General features: G+C 39.4%; 2 protein-coding genes across 5 annotated transcripts in view; both read left to right on the top strand.

The window, feature by feature from the left end:
- col7a1 (collagen, type VII, alpha 1) overlaps positions 1-9557 on the top strand; it is a 68875-nt gene extending 59318 nt beyond the window's left edge. The window contains 26 exon segments of the mRNA XM_056751015.1: positions 152-277; positions 955-1026; positions 1114-1149; positions 1363-1422; positions 1510-1554; positions 1938-1973; positions 2099-2134; positions 2410-2466; positions 2722-2793; positions 3125-3196; positions 3366-3401; positions 3490-3570; positions 4082-4135; positions 4224-4277; positions 4365-4427; positions 5311-5373; positions 5478-5594; positions 5678-5755; positions 5840-5893; positions 6025-6090; positions 6184-6196; positions 6522-6629; positions 7368-7499; positions 7583-7660; positions 8438-8611; positions 8773-9557. Of these exon segments, the coding sequence (XP_056606993.1) occupies positions 152-277; positions 955-1026; positions 1114-1149; positions 1363-1422; positions 1510-1554; positions 1938-1973; positions 2099-2134; positions 2410-2466; positions 2722-2793; positions 3125-3196; positions 3366-3401; positions 3490-3570; positions 4082-4135; positions 4224-4277; positions 4365-4427; positions 5311-5373; positions 5478-5594; positions 5678-5755; positions 5840-5893; positions 6025-6090; positions 6184-6196; positions 6522-6629; positions 7368-7499; positions 7583-7660; positions 8438-8607 (1779 nt within the window). The 3' untranslated portion in view covers positions 8608-8611; positions 8773-9557.
- A 1254-nt stretch (positions 9558-10811) lies between these two features.
- On the top strand, positions 10812-18484 carry LOC130424249 (G-protein coupled receptor 22). 4 transcript variants are annotated; one of them, XM_056749740.1, is made up of 3 exons: positions 14168-14340; positions 14548-14715; positions 15595-18484. In XM_056749740.1, exon 3 carries the CDS (start codon positions 15694-15696, stop codon positions 17275-17277), a length of 1584 nt encoding a protein of 527 aa, XP_056605718.1. In that variant the 5' UTR covers positions 14168-14340; positions 14548-14715; positions 15595-15693; the 3' UTR covers positions 17278-18484. The 4 variants fall into 4 exon arrangements, with proteins under 4 accessions (XP_056605716.1, XP_056605719.1, XP_056605718.1 ...); XM_056749738.1 differs by lacking the exons at positions 14168-14340; positions 14548-14715 and adding an exon at positions 10812-11026; XM_056749741.1 differs by lacking the exons at positions 14168-14340; positions 14548-14715 and adding an exon at positions 13985-14128.
- Positions 18485-19959: the final 1475 nt, after the last annotated feature.

Here is a 19959-nt window from a genome sequence, read left to right on the forward strand (position 1 = left end):
ACATTATAAAAGCGCTATATAAATGAACTTGAAATAAATTGACACAGTAATTGCTTACCAACATATTGACTTTGTGTTAGCAGAACAAACACTAGAGAAGGTAAACATGTCGTATGTACAGTTTATATATTTGTGGTTTATTCTACTCAAGGGTGATCCTGGCCTTCCAGGTTCTCCGGGTGCTCCAGGGCCACGCGGTTCAAATGGGACCCCGGGACTGGCTGGGCAAAGGGGGGAAGCAGGTCAGCCAGGACCCCCTGGACTGCAAGGAGAAAGGGTTCGTAGTTACATCACATATGAAAAGCAGGTGTACATACAGTTAAAATGCAATGCAGAATACATCCATAGTTAACTCTTTCACCGCCATTGACGAGTTATCTCGTCATTTATAAATAAACGGTTCCCCGCCAAAGACGAGTTATTACGGCAATCAGTGTTTGTACTGTTGTACAGCAGGTGGCGCTATTACACACCTTTGGGAAAAAGTACAGAATCCCAGAACCTAGAACGTATATGTTTTAGCGGTTTTTAATTTTTGTTCTGAGTGTAATCAGGGCGGAATCTTTGACAAAAAACTTTAATTATCTCAGCTGTTTAATCAAAGTGATGCATTTTTGAAGAAACCTACCCACATCTACGGAGAGATAAAAAACGAACAAATGAAGATAGAAGAATGCGGTTTCTTTTGTTTGAAAGCTGAGACTCTGTTCTTTCATTTGACATATTGACATGTTTGTCCATATATTCTTTACAGAAAATTTACTGTGAGCCATTAAAGTTGGGTGAAAATGTTAAAAAACGCTGGCATAGGCTGGCAACTTTTTTATAAAGAGGCTGGCAGCGAATGAGTTAAAAGTAAATAAAATCAACAGTTTGTTTAGCTGATTTTTGTGCAGGTATATTTGCTTTTTCCAGATAGTTGCAATTTACCTGTTACCTTGTATTCTATTTAAGGGTCTTCAAGGATTTATAGGCAAAGCAGGAAACCCTGGAACACCAGGAGGTGCTGGACCACCTGGACCCCCTGTAAGTTACGAACATGGTGTTTTGAAGCATTTTTCATGTAGATATTTAGTTTTTTGGTATTTAATGGTGTCTTTATCTTTATGTTAGGGTACTCCAGGTTTTGCAGGACTAAAGGGTGATAAGGTAAAAAAGAATTGCATATTAAACCTGTAAATGATGTTGGAAGATTTATTTCTGGAGCATTCTGTGACACTTGCATTGATGAGTTTTACCTCTGATCAAAGTACAAGATTGTGATATTTTTAAATGTATCTTTTCCCTGACATAGAGTCATGTGTGCTTGAAGGACAAATTAGTTTTCTCTCTTCTTCTGTTTGCATGTCTTGCCACATTCAGGGTGAAACTGGTGTAGGAGTGCCAGGTGCCAGAGGAGAGAGAGGCGACCCAGGGCCTCGGGTAATGTCCTCGACCACCAACCGTACTAGAATTTGCATGGATGTGTATCAGAGTGTCTGATGTTGCGCGTATCTCTAATATTCATAGGGAGAAGAAGGACGGGCTGGACTAGATGGAGAAAGAGGCCCAAATGTAAATATACTCCTACTTTCTGTTCATCTACTTTCATCAGAACACGCTCATTTTTTACCCAGCCACATCCTGTTTTCTGTACATGGTAACTTCAGTCACACAAAAACGTCTGTTGATAGGAGACATTGAGCCCTCATCCACATTGACCCATGCCAGAGAGTCGATGCAGGGCGAGTGCAAGCTGTATGGACGCAGCGCTTGTATTCGTCATGCTTTATATTCAGGGCTATGATGTGTTCATCTCCCACTCACTTCAATTTCAAAGCCATTATGAGTCAGGGCCTCTCGCGGTGCCACACATCATCCGTCCACACGCACACATGCATACCAACATTCAGGCAAAGCTGATTGTTCCTCTTTTCATCTGTCTGTCCCGCTGACAGGGTTCTCTAGGCACCAAAGGCAACAGAGGAGATAAGGTGTGTGTCACTTGTCAAATGCTTTTGCATCTCTCATGCTGTCCCTAACTCTACAGAAAAAAACACAGCTGTCCTGAAATACATGCATTTGCAATGATTAAGAATTAATTTACCCAATTTCACAGGGTGATCAAGGTCCTCCAGGAATTAGAGGGGAAAAGGTGATGATGAATTTTGAATTATAAATGCATGCTTTTAACTTAAATGAATGAAATGAAGAAAAAAAATGACTAAATGTAAATTCATTGTTAAATTTATTTTCTTTGTGTGTAGAAGCAAAACTATGTATGTTAAGCCAGTCATTAGAGCAAGATTGTGACTGGCAGAAGGGTTCTTGTATTTCATCATTCTTATATTACTGCTATACAGTATTTAATATTGCATAAAAATACGTAATGGGTTATAATGTTGCTGTATTTGATTTTGAATCGCCAAGGGAGAAACTCTGCTGGTGGGGGGTCCTCCAGGGGATAAGGGAATTAAAGGAGAAACGGTGAGTCAAATTTTACTTTAAGCTGTGTCAGGTATTTAAGTACTTTTTGCGATATTGGGCCACCCTAGGAAAGATTTAAGGCAGATAATACAGGTTGGATGGCTGGTGGGCTCTATTATCTTCTGAGAACATATGGCTGTGAGAAGGGGTGATAAAGCATCCATGTGTGACCTGCTCAAGGATCTATAGATCGCAAACCAGTGAGGAAGCAATGGGGGGAAGTAATCAGGTTTATTGACCGCATGTTCACCACAGGGAGACCGAGGACCCAAAGGTGCGCAGGGTGACAAAGGTGCAAAAGGACAGGATGGGCCACCAGGTGAACAGGTGAGTGTATTTATCTTTGAATGAAGACCCCCATCTAATGACTCAGTTAGATATCAACTACTGTATCAATTGTATCTAGTTTTTCTTTAACATCAGAGGCAGTACGAGTATGAAATTATTGCGTCCATATCGAAATGTTAAGACTTAATTGAAGACTTAATAGCTCTCATTTTCCGCACAGTTTTGAGCTCTTCTAGGGGAGATTACGTCTTTTAATCAGGCAAAAACGGGGGAAGCAAAAAGCAGAAGACTGAAACCATTTTTCCCCCCGTTTAATCTGATTGCAGTCTGGAGATTTAATTCGTTTTTTTCTTCTCTTTAAAATGAACAGGGTCTGAGAGGCGAGCCTGGAGAGCGAGGTTCCAATGGCTTCCAAGGAGCTCGTGGTCCTGGTGGTCAGAAGGTGAAAAATGTTTCACTTAAAAAAAGTATATAAACACATACATATGTTAAAGAGAAGACTAGAGCATGTGTTTATCTGTGTGTATTTGTTTGAAGGAGGTTATTATGTATTTATGCATATGCCTGTTTGCATACACGTGATATTGATCGGAGTCCGTAATGATTTGCAGGGGGATGCAGGGCAGCCTGGAGTCCCAGGAGAAGCGGTGCGTATTATGATCGGATACCTGTCACCTCTCCAAGCCCAGACATTTCCCCATGACCGCGACATATTTTTCGGTCTGTCCTTTACAGGGATCATCCGGAAAAGATGGCCTGCACGGCATGAGAGGAGAGAAGGGCGAAAACGGCCTCGTGGGTCTGCGAGGCCTCAAGGTGTGTGCATCTTAATGGTTGTCGGTTTGATTAAATCTCAAACTGACTCTTGCAAGCTTTGTCTGTTACCTTGAAAAGCCCTTCAGACCAGATGATCGCACTGCTTGTAATTCCGCCACAGCCTGTGTCCCGTGCCGGCGTCTGACATTCATCTGCATACGTACCCCGAGCCATCTTTGCGTGTGCTGAGGAATTGATTTTAAGAGAGTGCAGTGAGGCACATGAAAGCCTCCACCGTATGAATCATTCCTCTTAGGAATACACAGGCCACTGCAGACGCAGTTCTATCCGCCCGTCAGCCAACTTGTGTAAACACTCGCATAGCAGATTATAACTTTTATCAGTCCTCTGTTTTCTAATGAGACAACAATTGAAGTGTGTGTATCAGACTGACAGCTGACTGGTGCTTTATTCCATCTGTATAGTTCGATCGCAGGGAGCTGGCTATAGTGTCATTAAGCCCTGTCACATTGAGTGATTGACAGTTTGACTGAGTTTTAATGGTTTACAGGGAGATCGAGGTTCCAAGGGGGCATGTGGATCGAGCGGACCAAAGGGCGACAAGGTGAGTAATAGAAAAAGATTGAGAAATGGAGTGAGAGGTTTGTGTCTCTATGTTTGGATGGGAGTGATCCATTTGTGTCTGTTGACAGGGGGATGCTGGGATTGGTGGCAGACCTGGATTGCCAGGGAGGAAAGGAGGACAGGTATTTACACACACATTTATTTAGGGGGTTGGGGGATATATGCCATCCCAACCATTATTTTGCTATAATGTGTAAAGTGTTTTTTAGGGTGAAGTTGGCCCTGCAGGTCCAACAGGAAGTCCGGGGAAGGAGGGACTCATGGGAGCCAAGGTACATTTGCATTTACATGTAGTCATTTAGCAGACACTTTTATCCAAATCGATTTACAAATTAGGTAAATAAAGGTAAGAGAGTGTTGTGTTTCCTCCTTTTTGTTTGGGATGTATTAAAGGAACAATACAGGGTTTTGAGGAGAATCTATTGACAGAAATGCAATATAATATACAAAACTTTCTTCAGAGGTATATAAAGACCGTACATAATGAACCGTTATGTTTCTAATACCTTAGAATAAGCTGTTTATAGCTACATACAGAGAGGCCCTACATATATTGAATTCGCCATAATGTTGTGTACAGCAGCCCTAAACGGACTAACATCTCTAGAAACCCCCTTTCCTCTCCCTCTCCACTGCGGTATGGTGGTGAAACGAATTACGGATGATCCGTACGGATTGTACTATACGGTTTACCCACAGATTAAATGTAGGTTTATTCATCATTGAGTAAGAGAGTAAAACGCACTCTCTTTACAGTTTTAACGCCAGCATGCTCCCTCTCTCCTGTATATGGACGAGTCCAATATTGAAGCGGTTCCAATGGCGCTCAAAACTGCTCCGTCACACAGCTAATATTAGAACAAAAACAACAACATATCTTGGTTCTAAAAAACCGAAAAAACAATGCAGCTCACATACTTATCTGAATCAAATTGTACTATGGTGGCAACCATCGTGTTTGGACTGATCGATTCGTTGCAAGTCTATAATACAACGCTAAAGGCCGCTGTAAATCAAAAACTACGCCTTTAAGTAACCATTTCAAGTGCTTTGGGGTAAAATTGCATAGCATTATTTTTGTCTTTTTTTATGAAATATATATTTCTTAGAATAAACATTTATAAAACTCTTTAATGATGATTCGTCGCTGCCCAGGGTGACAGAGGCTTTGATGGAGTAATAGGGCCAAAGGGAACACACGGAGAGAAAGGTGAAAGAGTGAGTATATCAACCTCTTAATCTCCTCTGCTGTTCTGTGCTTAACACAGCTGATCTCAGCAAAACACAGTATTGTCAAAATGTTATTCTTTTGCTTTCTTTAGGGCCCACCTGGTATACCTGGGTCTCCTGGTGCGAGAGGTGTGGATGGACCCGCTGGTTTAACTGGCCCTCAAGGGCCTGCTGGAGGTCAAGGTCCAGAGGGACTGCAGGGGCATAAGGTATCAGACTTTCGCAGCTGTTTGTTCTTTAAAACTGAGTAAGGTCATCATATGTGAGGTATTGAATATAATATTTCTGGTAGGGAGAAAGAGGTTCTCCAGGACCTGCAATGGTTGGCCCTCGTGGCATTCCCGGGATCCCAGGAGAGAGAGGAGAACAGGTCAGTCTACACACTCATTTTCTACATCCGCATTTTCTTCCCATACATCCCTGATGTCTGTATGTGTCTTCGTGTCTTTATTAGGGGGAGACAGGCCCTGATGGACATAAAGGAGACAGAGGAGAACCAGGCATGACTGTAAGAACAAACACATATTTATGATTCATTGTGATATATCAGGAATTTTTATTGTTGCTTTCTCAGCCTAAGTTTGTCACAATTGACAGTTAGCAATGACACAAGGAATGGTTGCATCTCTTTGTTTAAAGGAGGATGCGATTCGGACTTATGTTAGAACTGAGATGAATCAGCATTGCGGTGAGTGGCTGTTCGTTGTAACTAAATGAAGATTATAAGATGCATTTTTAAATCTCTACGAATTTTCATAATCAAAATCTTTCTTTCTCTCTCTGTCCCTCTTTCATAAGCTTGTGGAGGTAAGTAACCTGCTTCAATATAGCCAGTATATTTTCCTATCATTGCATCAGTCTCAAACTCATGTGCACACAGTAAACTAACAATAGGCCTGTTTGTGAAAATCTTGCGTGGTCTTAGACAGTATAGACCATTTTTGTGTGTGGATGTTCTTAAACTTTTCTATGTAGTGTCCACTTGACTAAACGCCCGGGGATTGTGGGTCCTAATTTGTTTGTCAATGTAGTGCATGCACTTTAAACATATCTTTGAATGCATGGATCCCTTTGTGAGGGGGGGTGTGTGTGTTAACTGATGGGTTTTGCTGTCTGGCGTGTGTAATATATTTTAGGCGTGTTCTCAGGTATTCAGGACGTTCAGGTCCCTGAGGCAGTGCAGACTTACAGAAGTCGCTCCTCCGCGTCCCCTGAGCGCTCAATTGTCCGTGGGGACGAGGAGGGTGAGTCTTATCCTCCATCTTTTCTTTTATGTTTGTCTGTTGATCCATTTCTTTTAGAGTAAACTTAGCATATTTAACTTCGCCGTTTACTTTTTTGTGTTTATATCCTGAAAGGCCTAGTTCAACCAAAAATGAAAGTACATTTACTCAACCATGTCCAAACCAGACTTTCTTTTTTTCTGCTGAATTTAAAAGGATAGTTTGAAGTGAATAGGGCTGTCAAGCAAAAAAAACACCAAAAAAGCTGTATAAAAGTACTCCATGTGTTTTCTGTGCAACCTTGTAATAGCCTGAAGCCAAGTATAAGTTATTTATTGCAATTGATTCACTTGTTTATATGTCCAACCCAGCTCTATAATCTGCTTTGAAGTTTACGTTATAATTTTTTTATCAACATTATTTGTTGGTCTGTACTTCACAAATGTTTGGCTGTTAAAGATTTTAATGTGGTTTCTTGGAACTTGTCAGTGTCTGGTCACTATATGCTTTCTGTGTTCCACAGAAAAAAGAAAGGAGTAAATGATGACAGAATTTTCATTTTTGGGTGCACTAAACACTCTGACCTCTCCCTTTTATCAGAAACGTTTTCTTTCGTCAACAAAAATGTGATATGTTAAATACATATTTGAATACGTATTTAACACTATCCAGTTGCACATGTACGCAAACAAAGATTCTGGTATTCTAGACATTGAGATTTCCAACAACCTCCTTTAATCATGTGTCATGTTTTTTTAGGTCAACAGCTGCGTGTTGTTATGAACACAAACGACCCAGACTATGAGCACATTTACTCGATAGAGACCTATGATGATGATGCTCCAATAGTGGACACTGTCGACTATGACACAACTTTTAATAAAAGTCAGGGTATGCTAGATTTTAAATGTCTTAACAGTTTGCGTAAAGTATGTGGGTGCATTTGAGGACACAGTTTAATGTATAAACGACAGATGATATTTTGACAGGCGAAACAGTCTCTGCGGATTCATTAAAAGCTGAAAGGACAAAAAGACAAGTGAAAAGTGAAGGTAAGTCATCATTTGTGAGTCATCGTTATGATTAATGATGAGCATGTCTGCAGGAGTGTGTGTAAGGAGCTTTAAAAGCAGTATTACTGGTACATTCATTTTAAGAACACATTGTGCAAACTTGCCTGTGTCTTTTGCAACATATGTTGGAAACTGAAATTCTACAGAATGTAAAAACTTTTGCGGATGTGTCTGTTCTCAGATGCCTTACAATAGCGCTTGATGATGACAGGCTATCATAATTCTGCACTCTGTAATTGCCCTCCATGAGTCTTAGCTGCGCTCTCTTCCTGTTGTTCGTCTGTATATCTTCAGAATGTTGTCAACTCGCTGACTCATCTGTATGACAGCGCTTAGCATGAGATTGCACGCAGCTTGCCCACCACAGACAAGAACAAAACATTTGTACAGATGTTCTCTGAACTAAACAAACAATAAATAATGACATGCTTAAAAATATATTTGGCTTGTGTACATTTTTATGTTTTAAGTAATTGATACAGACATCATAAAGCCTATTGCCACCTAGTTCAATTAACATGACTCATTTTTCATTAATTGAAGACTTGTGCAGGAAACCGCTCTAAATAGATCCACAAATTTAGATTTTCTCTGAAATGTTACAAGCATACTAAGCTTTTTAATGGATTTCACAAAGTATAAAATGTGTCAAAAATGTTGTTGTCTGTCGAAAAGGGAATTGCTAATTATCTTTCACTCTCCAGTGGTCGCTAAACAACAGATGCTAAACATAATTTCTTAATGTGTGTTTATTAGACTCGTGCCTCTTGCCGATGGATGAGGGGAGCTGCTCTCGCTATACTCTGCGCTGGTACTTTAATTCTGAGGTGGGCGCCTGTAGACCTTTTATTTACAGCGGCTGTGGAGGAAATGCCAACCGCTATTTACAGAAAGAAGAGTGTGAGCAACACTGTCTCTCACAGTAAGAAGGTACATTTACATGTTGACTAATACACAGACATAATGGTGTAGCATTAATCACATTTTTCGTTCTAAATATTAACTTATCAAATATCAACAAAACATGTTTGCACTGTATCAATGAGAGCAGAGGTGTTTTTCTTACAGTGCTTTTTGATTTTATGTTATAGATTTGTGTTTTAACTTGAAGACAACAGTTGACTGTAAACAGAGAATCTCAAACTGCAATATCAATAAACATAAACCAGTGTTGGACACTGCCATCATGAACAGATCTTTTAGGAATCTTCAAGATGGTTTCATTTCATTATCTTTTCCTTGACTGCATTTGCAAATTTTAAACATTGATTGGCTCTTAGAGATTTTGTCTTTATTTATATTGTGTGTGTGGAGCTCTCAGACGTTAATCTTTCCATAGAAATAAATAGGCATATAGAATGATGCTCATAATGAGTATTATTGTTTTTCAAAAACGGTAAATACGGAAAATATCACATTATCTTTCATTTCTTTATCTATCAGTTTTATTTCATGCACAAAAAATTAGCACATTTCGTTAATGTATAGAAATGTTTGGTCCACACAAATATGGTTCCACATATTGTAATTGGTAACTCAGTTGTTCAAGAATTTCTCTTACACTGGTTCATAGAACATGTCTGTGCTGTACAAAATTGTACTGTAAATGTAGATCTGTGTTTTTGGTAGCTTGTAATTCAAAATGAATGTTCCTTTATTATCGGATTTTGCATGTTAACAACAAATGGTGCTATTGAGATATTTGTTTTTTGTTAACTGTGATGTATGTCTGTTACATTGACACTTCAGTATTTGTGTTCCATTATAGTACATAGAGTACACCAAATGCTGTTTATTTGACCACAAAACAGTTTATATTTTTGCACAAGACACTCTGTATTTTAATATCACAGTAAAGGTATACATTTGATATGCATTCGCAACAAGATGATGTTCATTCACAATAAACCTCATTTTGTATACAATCGTCTGTCTTATCAATTTGTGTGTAACATTTGCCGGGAAAAAACAGTGACATTTAAAGGAAAAAATAAATGTTTGTATTTATTTGGACTGAACTAAAATATGCGTTTCATTTTAACAATGAATCAGTCATGAAGTTGGAGGGAGGTGACAAGGCTCCTTAACATTTATCCAAATTGATCGACGTCGGAATGGTTATTCTCTTAAATATTACTTAAAGCTTACTGACTATCAAATCTACATGGTAATTTCCACCTCTTTTTCCTGCTTTTTTTTTCTCTTTTTCCAGTTTGTTTGTTGATCCTATAGTCACACATTTGATGATTCAGTAATGATTATAGACCATCTTGTTTCTATACCAGGATAGAATCATTACTACTCTTCCAGGGCTGTCACTCAGACACTGTTTTCGTATTCATATCTAGCCTACTCATATTTATTCATTGACTGCATTTTATCCAGTCCATCTGTTAAGGTATTTTATTTTGTTTTATAGTTTCATGACTGTTTAATAACAAATAGTTGTCAGTCGTATTTTTACCACAGCCATTCTGTTAGTATTTCCATAGTATTTCATTCTTTAGATTATTGTGCCTTTTAATAGGTTTATCTCAAAAGCAAATGAACACATGAGGTGATCTGAATCAGTGGTCAGTTTTGTTGTGGCATGACCGATGTCAATCAATTGCAGGTGCATTACTTACTTCATTATGTCAGACAATTGCCTATTGCTCTTAAATTGCCTTTTTACTATTTGAGGGAATATTATTTTGAATGCATATGTTCAGATCATCTTGAAAGATTGGATGACATTGAACTTGACATTGAAAAGCAAAATCTTTGCTAATTCATTATTAGGTCAAAGTTCCATTCAATAAACGTTCATAGGCTCTGTAAAGAAGACGTGCGTCTTACACCGATATAAAATTAACAAACCATTCCTAATCCGCTGGTCCTGTCGCCTACTCTTCGTAATAAGAAGCTTAATTCATGGTAAACAAATAATGAACAAATAAATAATAATATATCCATTGTGAACGAAAAAAAACTGATTCGACCTCGTTTTTATGTTTTAAGTTTGTTTTTGAAAACTGCAGCGATATGTCGTGCGTTCCACTATGAAGCCTGCAGTGAATGTGTGTGTATACACGTATGCGTACGCGCGCTCGCGCCCAGGGAGCTGGTTCAGTACGTCTAGTACACAGGATAGCGGCACTCATGGGTACTCAAAGAAACACAGTGGCGTTTTCTATCACCGTTTAGCACCACTGAAGGTGCGACAATTATTCCGGGCACGTTACTGACAGCGGACCGTCCTGAAGCCCTTAGGAATCTCGCGCTCTAGTAGAGTGATAGAGTAGCGCGCGCTCGGCACGGACCGCAGTGGAATGTAGCGGGGATTCCCGGCGCGCGCGGGGCAAGGTGAGTAAAAAGCTCCTTGGTGCATCTTCATGATACACAAGAGAATATTACGCTTTATACTTCATTATCATTCGATACCACTGTATAATGAATGGTATTGGGATATCACTCTTTAATCGTTTTCGCTTTAAGTATTGCGCGCTTGGGAATAAAAAACGAACCGAAGCAAACTGCCGTTTTACTAAGACGTGACTGTTGATATGGAAGCGAATCAAAAGCGTTACGCTAAGGACGATTTGTTTACCGAGCAATACCATGTGTTGGGTGAAATCTGCTGTCGGCAGTGCCTCTATATCTGTTGCCTGTCCGGGCAGAAATTCAAGATGCCATTTAGGTAGCCTACACTACATGAATTATTTGTAGGCTATTTGAATTTTTTGCGTAAATGTGCATTGTCTTCAATGATTAAACGTGCATTGTTGGAAATACGATTTGACAGTTCAATTCTGATGTCTCTCAAGACATCAAACCCTTCACGTTCATGCTCTCAAATACAACTGGTCATGCACACACTAAGAGACACGTGACTACATTAGAAAAAGTTCAATCATTTGACATTCATCACAGCCATTATCATCTTTTTCGCTCCCATATGCATTCACATGCAAACATGATCCATTTTCGGATGCACTTAACTTCAGATCAGGTCAGCAATATGGCAAGAGAAAAAATTGGGAACGAGAGGAGGGTGGTTGAGATGGAGTGTGAAAATGTCTAATAATACAAAACGGAAAAAACAGGCTGCATCTTCCTGTGAGCAACAGTCAAAAGCAGCAGGTGTATTGGTTGCCCTGTTCTGTTCAGAATGGGTATGAAAGGAACGACGAATCTGGATCATCAGCTATTTTAGTTCCTTCAAGATGTGGAGTTATTTTGGTTCTTCACTGCATACTGAATATTATTTCGCATGCTGCCACACTCCTTCATTCCCAGTGTCTCTGTCAACAAATGACTGTACGTGCTTGCATATTAATGTTACAATTACTCTATCTCATTATAAATCAATTTTGTCTTGTTGCACTGAAAGACCTTGAGTCCACAGACATATGACAGTAAATTATCACATGGGCAGTTTAATGCATAAATGGGATTTGAATGCCTCCCCTTAAAAATGCTATTGTTGTTTACTCCTGCTTTTTAAAAGTATGCTGGAAATAGGGTTTTCTTATTTTAGAACTAGATTTAGAAAATATGCAGCTCTCAAACCTAAATCCTTATTCACATTGGCAGTGATTTCCTGCTACCTCTAATGATACAAAAGCATTAAACACAGCTAGGCTCTGCAAATGATCCGCAATGCAACATCCTCCGTGTTGGTGTCAGATTCAAAAATAGCACACTAATGCATTAAATTTGGTTTGATGTCTTTGTCTTCAAAAGGCATTTGTCTTTGCATGTCACATGACAGAGGTTTGGATATGAGGTAAGAAGTCAGTGGGATGAGATTTTCTGGGAATAACTTTGGTCTGTTACACTCAATATTTTATATTTTAATTCTGCTTTGCAGCATTAGATTACTCATCACTATGTATGTTGCTAGGATGACAAGTTATGCCAACATTTTTAGAGTGATTTGTCTCAGCTGTCTAACTGAGCTCATCAATGTCAAATATAACTGAAATTGCCAATCAAATGAAAGAAGGTGGGAGTCGGCACGTTCAAGCTCAACCGGTGCCCAACGTTTTGCTACGGTTTCTGGGGGTTTGAATTTGAAGGCATACAGCTACCTCCACTGGGCATGGGCACTTCCATACTGCATCATTTTTGTCATGCTGAACAGTTGATTAATATTTTTTTATTATTTTAAGGTTAGGTTTACGGTTGGGACCGGTGTAGGCGTCAGCTAATGTAATAATGTAAATTTTGAAACATTTGGTGTGCAACAGGGTTTGAGATAAGTTTTCTCTTGTTTGGTGGGTGTGTCAAGAATGTCAGCCCAATCAGCAACATGTATATAACCCACGCAGTATTAAAGAGACAGATCAGGCTCCCAAAATTATTCAAAAAGAACGCAAAGAATGGCCTTCTCAGCTGCCATAGTTGCGACTCTTGCACCATCAGAACAGGGTGTTCAACGCACCACCGTTTCCGTTTAAAAAATGTTTTGCAACGTTTTGTCAGCAGACTGAGAGCTGAAGGGAAGGAGTTAACGGATGCTCCGCCCAAGCCGTCTAACATACGCCATCTAAGATGGATAGTCATTACCAGACGGAAGTGCATTTTCAGACATTAACTAAAGATTATGAGGTCACACGATTTTGAAAAAGAGAATGACCCACATTGATAAACTATTTACAACAAGCTCTGTATTATTTCATGAAATTAATTTCACTGGGACTTTACAGTAAAACACAGCAATGCAAATATAAATGTGTTATTGTCAATCTGACAAGGCAAGAAATTAATTAATGGAGCTGTTTTAGGTATGATAAGCAAGCATCTGTGGCAAGCATATTTTTAAGAATTAATATTTGGATATTGTGAATGAGTTTAATAATCTTGGTTCCCTGGCTTTAGCATTTTGTAAATTTTGCTTCTTATAAACGTTTTTTAAAAATCAATATATATATGATATAATGTATTTTTTAATAATGCAACCCCAGCTTATATGAATGGTTTGTTCCCTCCAATTATTACATGGATATGACCTTGCTTGTACTAACCTATGGTCCACAAGCCATATTGATTTCCTTTAAGACTTCTTTAAAGACATTTTGTCTACAGGTGTAAAAATATATTATGGTATGACATATCACAATACAATTTTTTTTACAGAATACATACAGAATGTTCAATTAAACCTTAAAAATAAAAAACACAAAACGTCATTGAAGATAGTTAATGTTTTTAAAATAAATATGTTCAGTGAATTTCGATTTTTTTTTTTATATATTATGATTAATCATAAATATCAACCCAGTATTGTGTATGTATCGAATCATAATATAAGTGTATCTTCACACCCTTAATTTTGACTCTTTGCAGGTGTATTCATCATGAATTGCCAATGTTCAAAAAGAGCTGCACGTGGAATCTGCAAAATGTATATAGTTTGTGTTTCACAGAAAGAATAATAAATACACAGGTTTGAAAAACATGAGGGTGAGTCTATATTTACTCAATTGCAATGCCTGTTATTTCTTAGCATCCAGACAACCAGGACAGAAAAACCTAATTAGCATTAGCATGGAAAACAAAGATGACGACACTGAATCTGAGTAATGGCAGAGAAAATTGATACAGCTAGTATGAAGAGAAAATGTAGTTTAAAGAAAGATGGATGGTTCTCAAGCTCAGCAGAGTGATGGATGAAGGTTAGGAGTTTTAAATATACTCCTCCAGCTATTTGACAACACAGTGCGCACATGAACCTCCAACTCATCTTTCTCCTCCTCTCTCTTTCTCTCTATTTCTTATTATTGTACATGTTTTGCAATGATGTCTCATTTTTTTATCTATTCATCAGCCTTATTCCTCTGTGTCTGTGAGATTGTCAGCCTTCTGTTGTTTTTTTTCACAAGGTTTTTCATGAGCCCCAAAACTATGTCTTCTACTGTCACTCAAAGTTTCACTGCATTGACCTCTTTTCATTGCCACTATGGCATGGGGAGTATCTGCATGCCAGCCGCGTTACCCTCCTCTCCTACTGCAGTCTCCTTTTGTTAAACATCAAAAACTTTTCTCCTAAGGTCAGTATCACAGACTTGCTTGAGGCAAAGAAAGAGTCTGACTGCCACAAAGGCAGAAATTCTCAAATTTTATATTTTGACCACTCTTAACTGTACACCAGTTGCCATAGTAACAACCATCATGAAATGGGATCATTCTCAATAAAATTAATTTATTTATTTATCATTTATTGGAACTACAAGCTGGCATGATCGTACACCCTATAATTTCAAAAGAGTATATTGGTATGATCAAATTTTGTTAGAATTATATCAGATTGTTTAGCATATGAAATTGCAAGTACTGTATTACTTACAATCCCGCAGTCTCTCACTTTAAAGATGTCTGGTAAGCCTTGTGGTACAAATCAAAATGTATCAAGGGTTCTGTGATTGCTTGCGTCCTTGGTCATGTACAGTATGAGTGATTGCCTTGTACTGTAATTCATCAGTCTCAGATTCTGTAAATTTCACGGATGTCAAGAACACGTCTAGGTTGCATTTCACCCCTCCCACGCACATTTACAGACCTATTTTTCCCCTCAATTAGAGTTTTCTAGGTAAAAAGGTAATCCTCTTTACTTTATGAAAGTATAATAATATTAAAATTCTCATATAAAAAATTTACTATGTCATTTTTATTATTTATTTTTATTATGCTGTAGCAAAAAGGATATATGACAGTAATAGGAATATTAGTGCATGTGGGAATGCGGTCAAGATGCAAAGAAAATCGTCCACAGACTCCAACACAAAAGTCACCGACCTTCATTGCCTTGCCTTCTCAGTAGAACAAAACAGTGAATCACGATACACCATAACTGTATATGTCTGAATGTGAAGTTTTTGGCTTGTGCTTGGACTAAATGTGCATCATTTTGTTTTTGTCTTTTGTCGTAGTGCTGCCAATCATTCGTCAAAGCCCCAAGAAAACACCTGAGTAGGCGGAGCATGGCCAGTGGGAGTGGCTGGCATTACTATGCCTGAAGGCACGTGGCAATGGTGTCCATGGAAACAGATGGCGGCATCACTGGGGGTCATGGTCTGTCCCTCCTACAGGCAGAAGATAGCGTGGGGGCCGGACTCACACAGCAGGAGGGGGCATGGCTTGGCTTCCGGGCTACAGTGAGTGCGGTGTTGCTGCTGGAGCTCCTCCTTGGAGTCGGCGGTAACCTGACAGTGCTGGTATTATACTGTGGCCACTGCAGTCTGCTGGAATCTGTCAGTCATGCAGTCACACTCAGTCTACACACCCTTGACCTGCTGCTCTGTCTTCTCTGCCTGCCGATTACTGCCACCATACTCATACTGGGCGGAGCTTCGGTTCCTCACCACGCCCTTCTTTGCTGCCTTCATGAATCGGCAGCCTGCTTCGCCAGCGTGGGCACTGCACTTAACCTGTTGCTCATCAGCTTAGATCGATATGACATCAGTGTGAGGCCTGCTAATCGATTGCTGACACCAAGAAGGGCAGCCGTTTTGCTGGTTGTAGTGTGGGTGGTTTCTTTGGCCGTGCCACTCTTACCGTTCGTGGAGTCGGGGTTTGTGTCGGAGCAAGGTGAGGGATTGTTCGTGCACTCCAACAGCACTGTGCTTTGTTCGGAGTGGGGAGGAACTTTGCAGGCTCATCTGTTACTCCAGGTACCAGTGTTCCTGTGCTCTCTAGCTGTGATGCTGTTTACATACTCAAGGATTCTGCAGGCACTGCGCATTCGTATTGGACGCACACCCAGACCCAAGCGAGACAGCAAAAGGCCTGTCCATCGCCTTTGGTTGCGGCGTAAAAGGTCAACAAGGTCACCCGATCACGTGACGAGAAACACACCCACGTCCCCCCCGCCACTCTCTACCGGGCCACTTATCACCTCAGATGCAGTTACCACGGTAACCATCAACACTGAGACGAATACTCCCTCCCTTGCAACCCCCCTTAGTCCAACCCCTACCATATCGGTCATAACCTCACCTTTAGGTCCCACACCCACTGCTTCCATAGTAACCACACCTTTGAGTCCCACAGCCTCTGTGTCTGTTCTAACTAGTCCCCTTATCCCCTCTCCTGCCACACCATCAGTTACCACACCTTTGAGCCCCATGCCCACTGTGTCAACAGTAACCGCACAGGTGAGTCCCGCGCCAGCCCATGGTCCACCTAGTTTGGGTGTGGGCGCCTCTGTATCAGCCATCTTGGCTCTGCGTCGAGCAGTTCGCCGCCACAGAGACCGGCGGGAACGTCAAAGGCGAGTCTTTCGTATGTCTGTCATAATCATCCTCTCTTTTCTTCTGTGCTGGGCGCCCCTCTCAATTATGCCCCTCCTTATGCTAGCTATCGGGCCCTCTGATTGGCTGGAACGTCTAAGACTCTGCTTCCTGGTGCTTGCTTATTGGACGGTCGTGCTACATCCACTGCTGTACGCGTTCACACGGCAAAAACTGCGGAAAGTTCTGCACACACGCTTGCGCAAACTTCGTCCACAGAACGCGCAGACTCGCATTCGAACCAATACCAGGATTCGTCGCAAACACAGGGCAGATTGCAGCGATGCTACGGACCGTTGCCTGACGGAGGCTGTTAGAGAATGATGGTGTGTATGTCAGAGACTTATGACTGGGTAAAAGTGAGGAAAAGTGCACACAGGAATTGGGTGAAACATGTACCCCTAAACCTTTTCAGTTCGCCTTTCTTGCTTTTTTTTACATATTTATTTATTTAAAGTAATTCTCCTGTTTCAGAGGGTTTTTTTTGTTTGATTGTGATGCAAAAAAATGGATAATGGGTCCTTAAAAAAGGGTTCCTATGAAATGGCTGTATAATTTCATCCAAATCTTTAACATCCACATAACCGTTTTGTTCAACAAAAGGTTCTTTGAACTGGAAAAAAGTTCATATGAAATGTAAGAAAGAACTTTTTCTTTTATCAACCAGAAAGTTATTTGGGAAGAAATCTTTTTACAAACAACCCTTTCTAGCACCTTTACTTTTTGAGAGTGTACCTTTCAGGCAGACAGGTAGGATAACTGGATCAACATTATATCATTGAATTAATATTCATGAGTCAAGCTGATTGAACACCACTTCTACGGCCCTGACAGGAAACCATTAATGTGTTAGATGTGTTATATGATATGTGTGACGTGATCACATTTATAGACGAAATTAAAAGACGTCAGTAGATCTCCATTGTCCACTGGTTATCACTGGCAACTAACCAGCACAGGGTTTCTAAAGCACACTGACATCAACAGGCCATGGTCTAATTAACCTGTAGAGCACAAACATTCCCATGGTGCTAGGGAACGAATGAGTGCACCTACAGGCATGAATTTGTAAGAGGTCATGTGCAATAAAATTTCAAATCCAGGTTATGCATCGCATGTTTCCATAGAAATTAATACCAATTTATTGGCATTCATTGTGTGGTGATAATGTAGCCGTCTGTCCATCGTTAAACATACATATACACTGAATTCCAGTGTCTTCTCATTTGTAGTCTAGAGGGCAATAGATTTATCATTGTGTTTATGTATATGATCAGGGATGTAAATAGTCACAAATATAACTTGTGGTTTCAGCCAATTTGAATTCTGCTCAACCAAGGGCATACGCACTGGTTCGATCAGTTTATGATAACACCACTTTTACAATGTCTAAATTAATATATTTTATTTGTGTCCTGTAAATGTATATCTTCTCAGTGATGTATATTTTTTTGTTTTGAGATGGTCATTGTATTACTTTACAATAGAGGAGCAATAAGTCTGAATTACAGTAATAAAAACATTCAGCCTCTTTGCTTGTTTGGTTTGTTTCTTTGAAAACCCAGATGTCTTGATTTATGCACAAACGCATAAGAATATTCATGTACTGCTCATGTACACACATTCCAACAACGTCTGACCTATTCAATTCCATTTAATAAACCTTACACTTTCAAGCAGCAATTTTTTGCTGATGAAATATCTTACACTTAGTCATTTAAGCGATACTTTACAAATGATAAACATCACAATATATTATACACAAGCCAGCAAAACAAATGTCAATGGTAAACCAAAGTTTTTTTAAGCCTTTTCTATACATTTAAAAATGTGATGTTTTTCCCTCGCTTCCTTGACATATCATTTATGCACACACGTTATCCAGTTCATTCATTCACATGCATGAGATACAGTTCTAATACACTGGGGACTCATACGTATGTTTCTAATGAATTAATTATGCAGTTCTAAATGCCCTTCCCACATTGATTAAAATCAGTCTAAGTCGCCTTCTCTGAGCTGTTATTTGGGTTGGTAGCATATTCTCAGTAAGAGAAGTCATTCAGAAGTGCAGGCTGGTTTAATATATACAATTAGAGTGTGCTGAGAAAGGTTGACTGACTTCAATCTAGTTGATAAAAGTCAAACAGGCAATTAAGAACCCCCTGTGTCTCTGTCAGCGACTGCAGTCTCACACAGAAGATCAAATGCCATATAAGGGATACTCAAATAAGTATCTGTTAAGTCAATGAACTGGTTGCCTTTCAAATGTCTCTCGATTCCCGAGACCTTAAACGTAATTAATCTTTCAAAGCTTGCTGGTGGTTCGTCCAAATTGTGTGTGCAGGATATAAAGAGGCTCATTCCTCATTATCAGTGATAAAAACTGCACTTGTGAAGTCGTTATTAACAGTTATTAATGTTTGATGACACATACTGACATTTAATGTTTGCAACCTCATTGAATGGAGGATAATAGGTAGGTTCCTGCACAAAGAAATTGAGCTCTCTCTAAATGGATCCTTCTGGAACTCTGACCTCAGAGGTCAAAAGTCATCTGCCTCTCTATATATTTTCATCAATAAATCAACACACACAGTTTTTTAGATATAAGGGTTTATAACGTGTATTTGATGATCATTTTGTGTGGTACATAACTGTGGTACTATGATTATTTTAGATATCAATACCATGTTAGTGAATAATTCATGAACCATGGTATTTCTTTGGTAAATATGTTTAAATTCTTTAATAGAAAATCGTAAAAATATGGTAGTATCCAACCATAGTACTTCTTGTTAGTGCTATACTTAAGCAGTAATGTTCTAATGGCTGTGCTTTATTATGAGTATAGCAATGATACATTACGTCCATTACATTTAATTGATAACTGGCTGTGATATCTTGGTGAACAGTTACTAAATTTTGTATATGCAGTCTCAACAAATACACTTCCTAGGTGCATTCTTGAAATCTGTAATTCAACTAATACTGCCTCCATTCTAT

Source organism: Triplophysa dalaica, chromosome 6, assembly GCF_015846415.1.
Source record: "Triplophysa dalaica isolate WHDGS20190420 chromosome 6, ASM1584641v1, whole genome shotgun sequence".
In the NCBI taxonomy this organism is placed as follows: domain Eukaryota; kingdom Metazoa; phylum Chordata; class Actinopteri; order Cypriniformes; family Nemacheilidae; genus Triplophysa; species Triplophysa dalaica.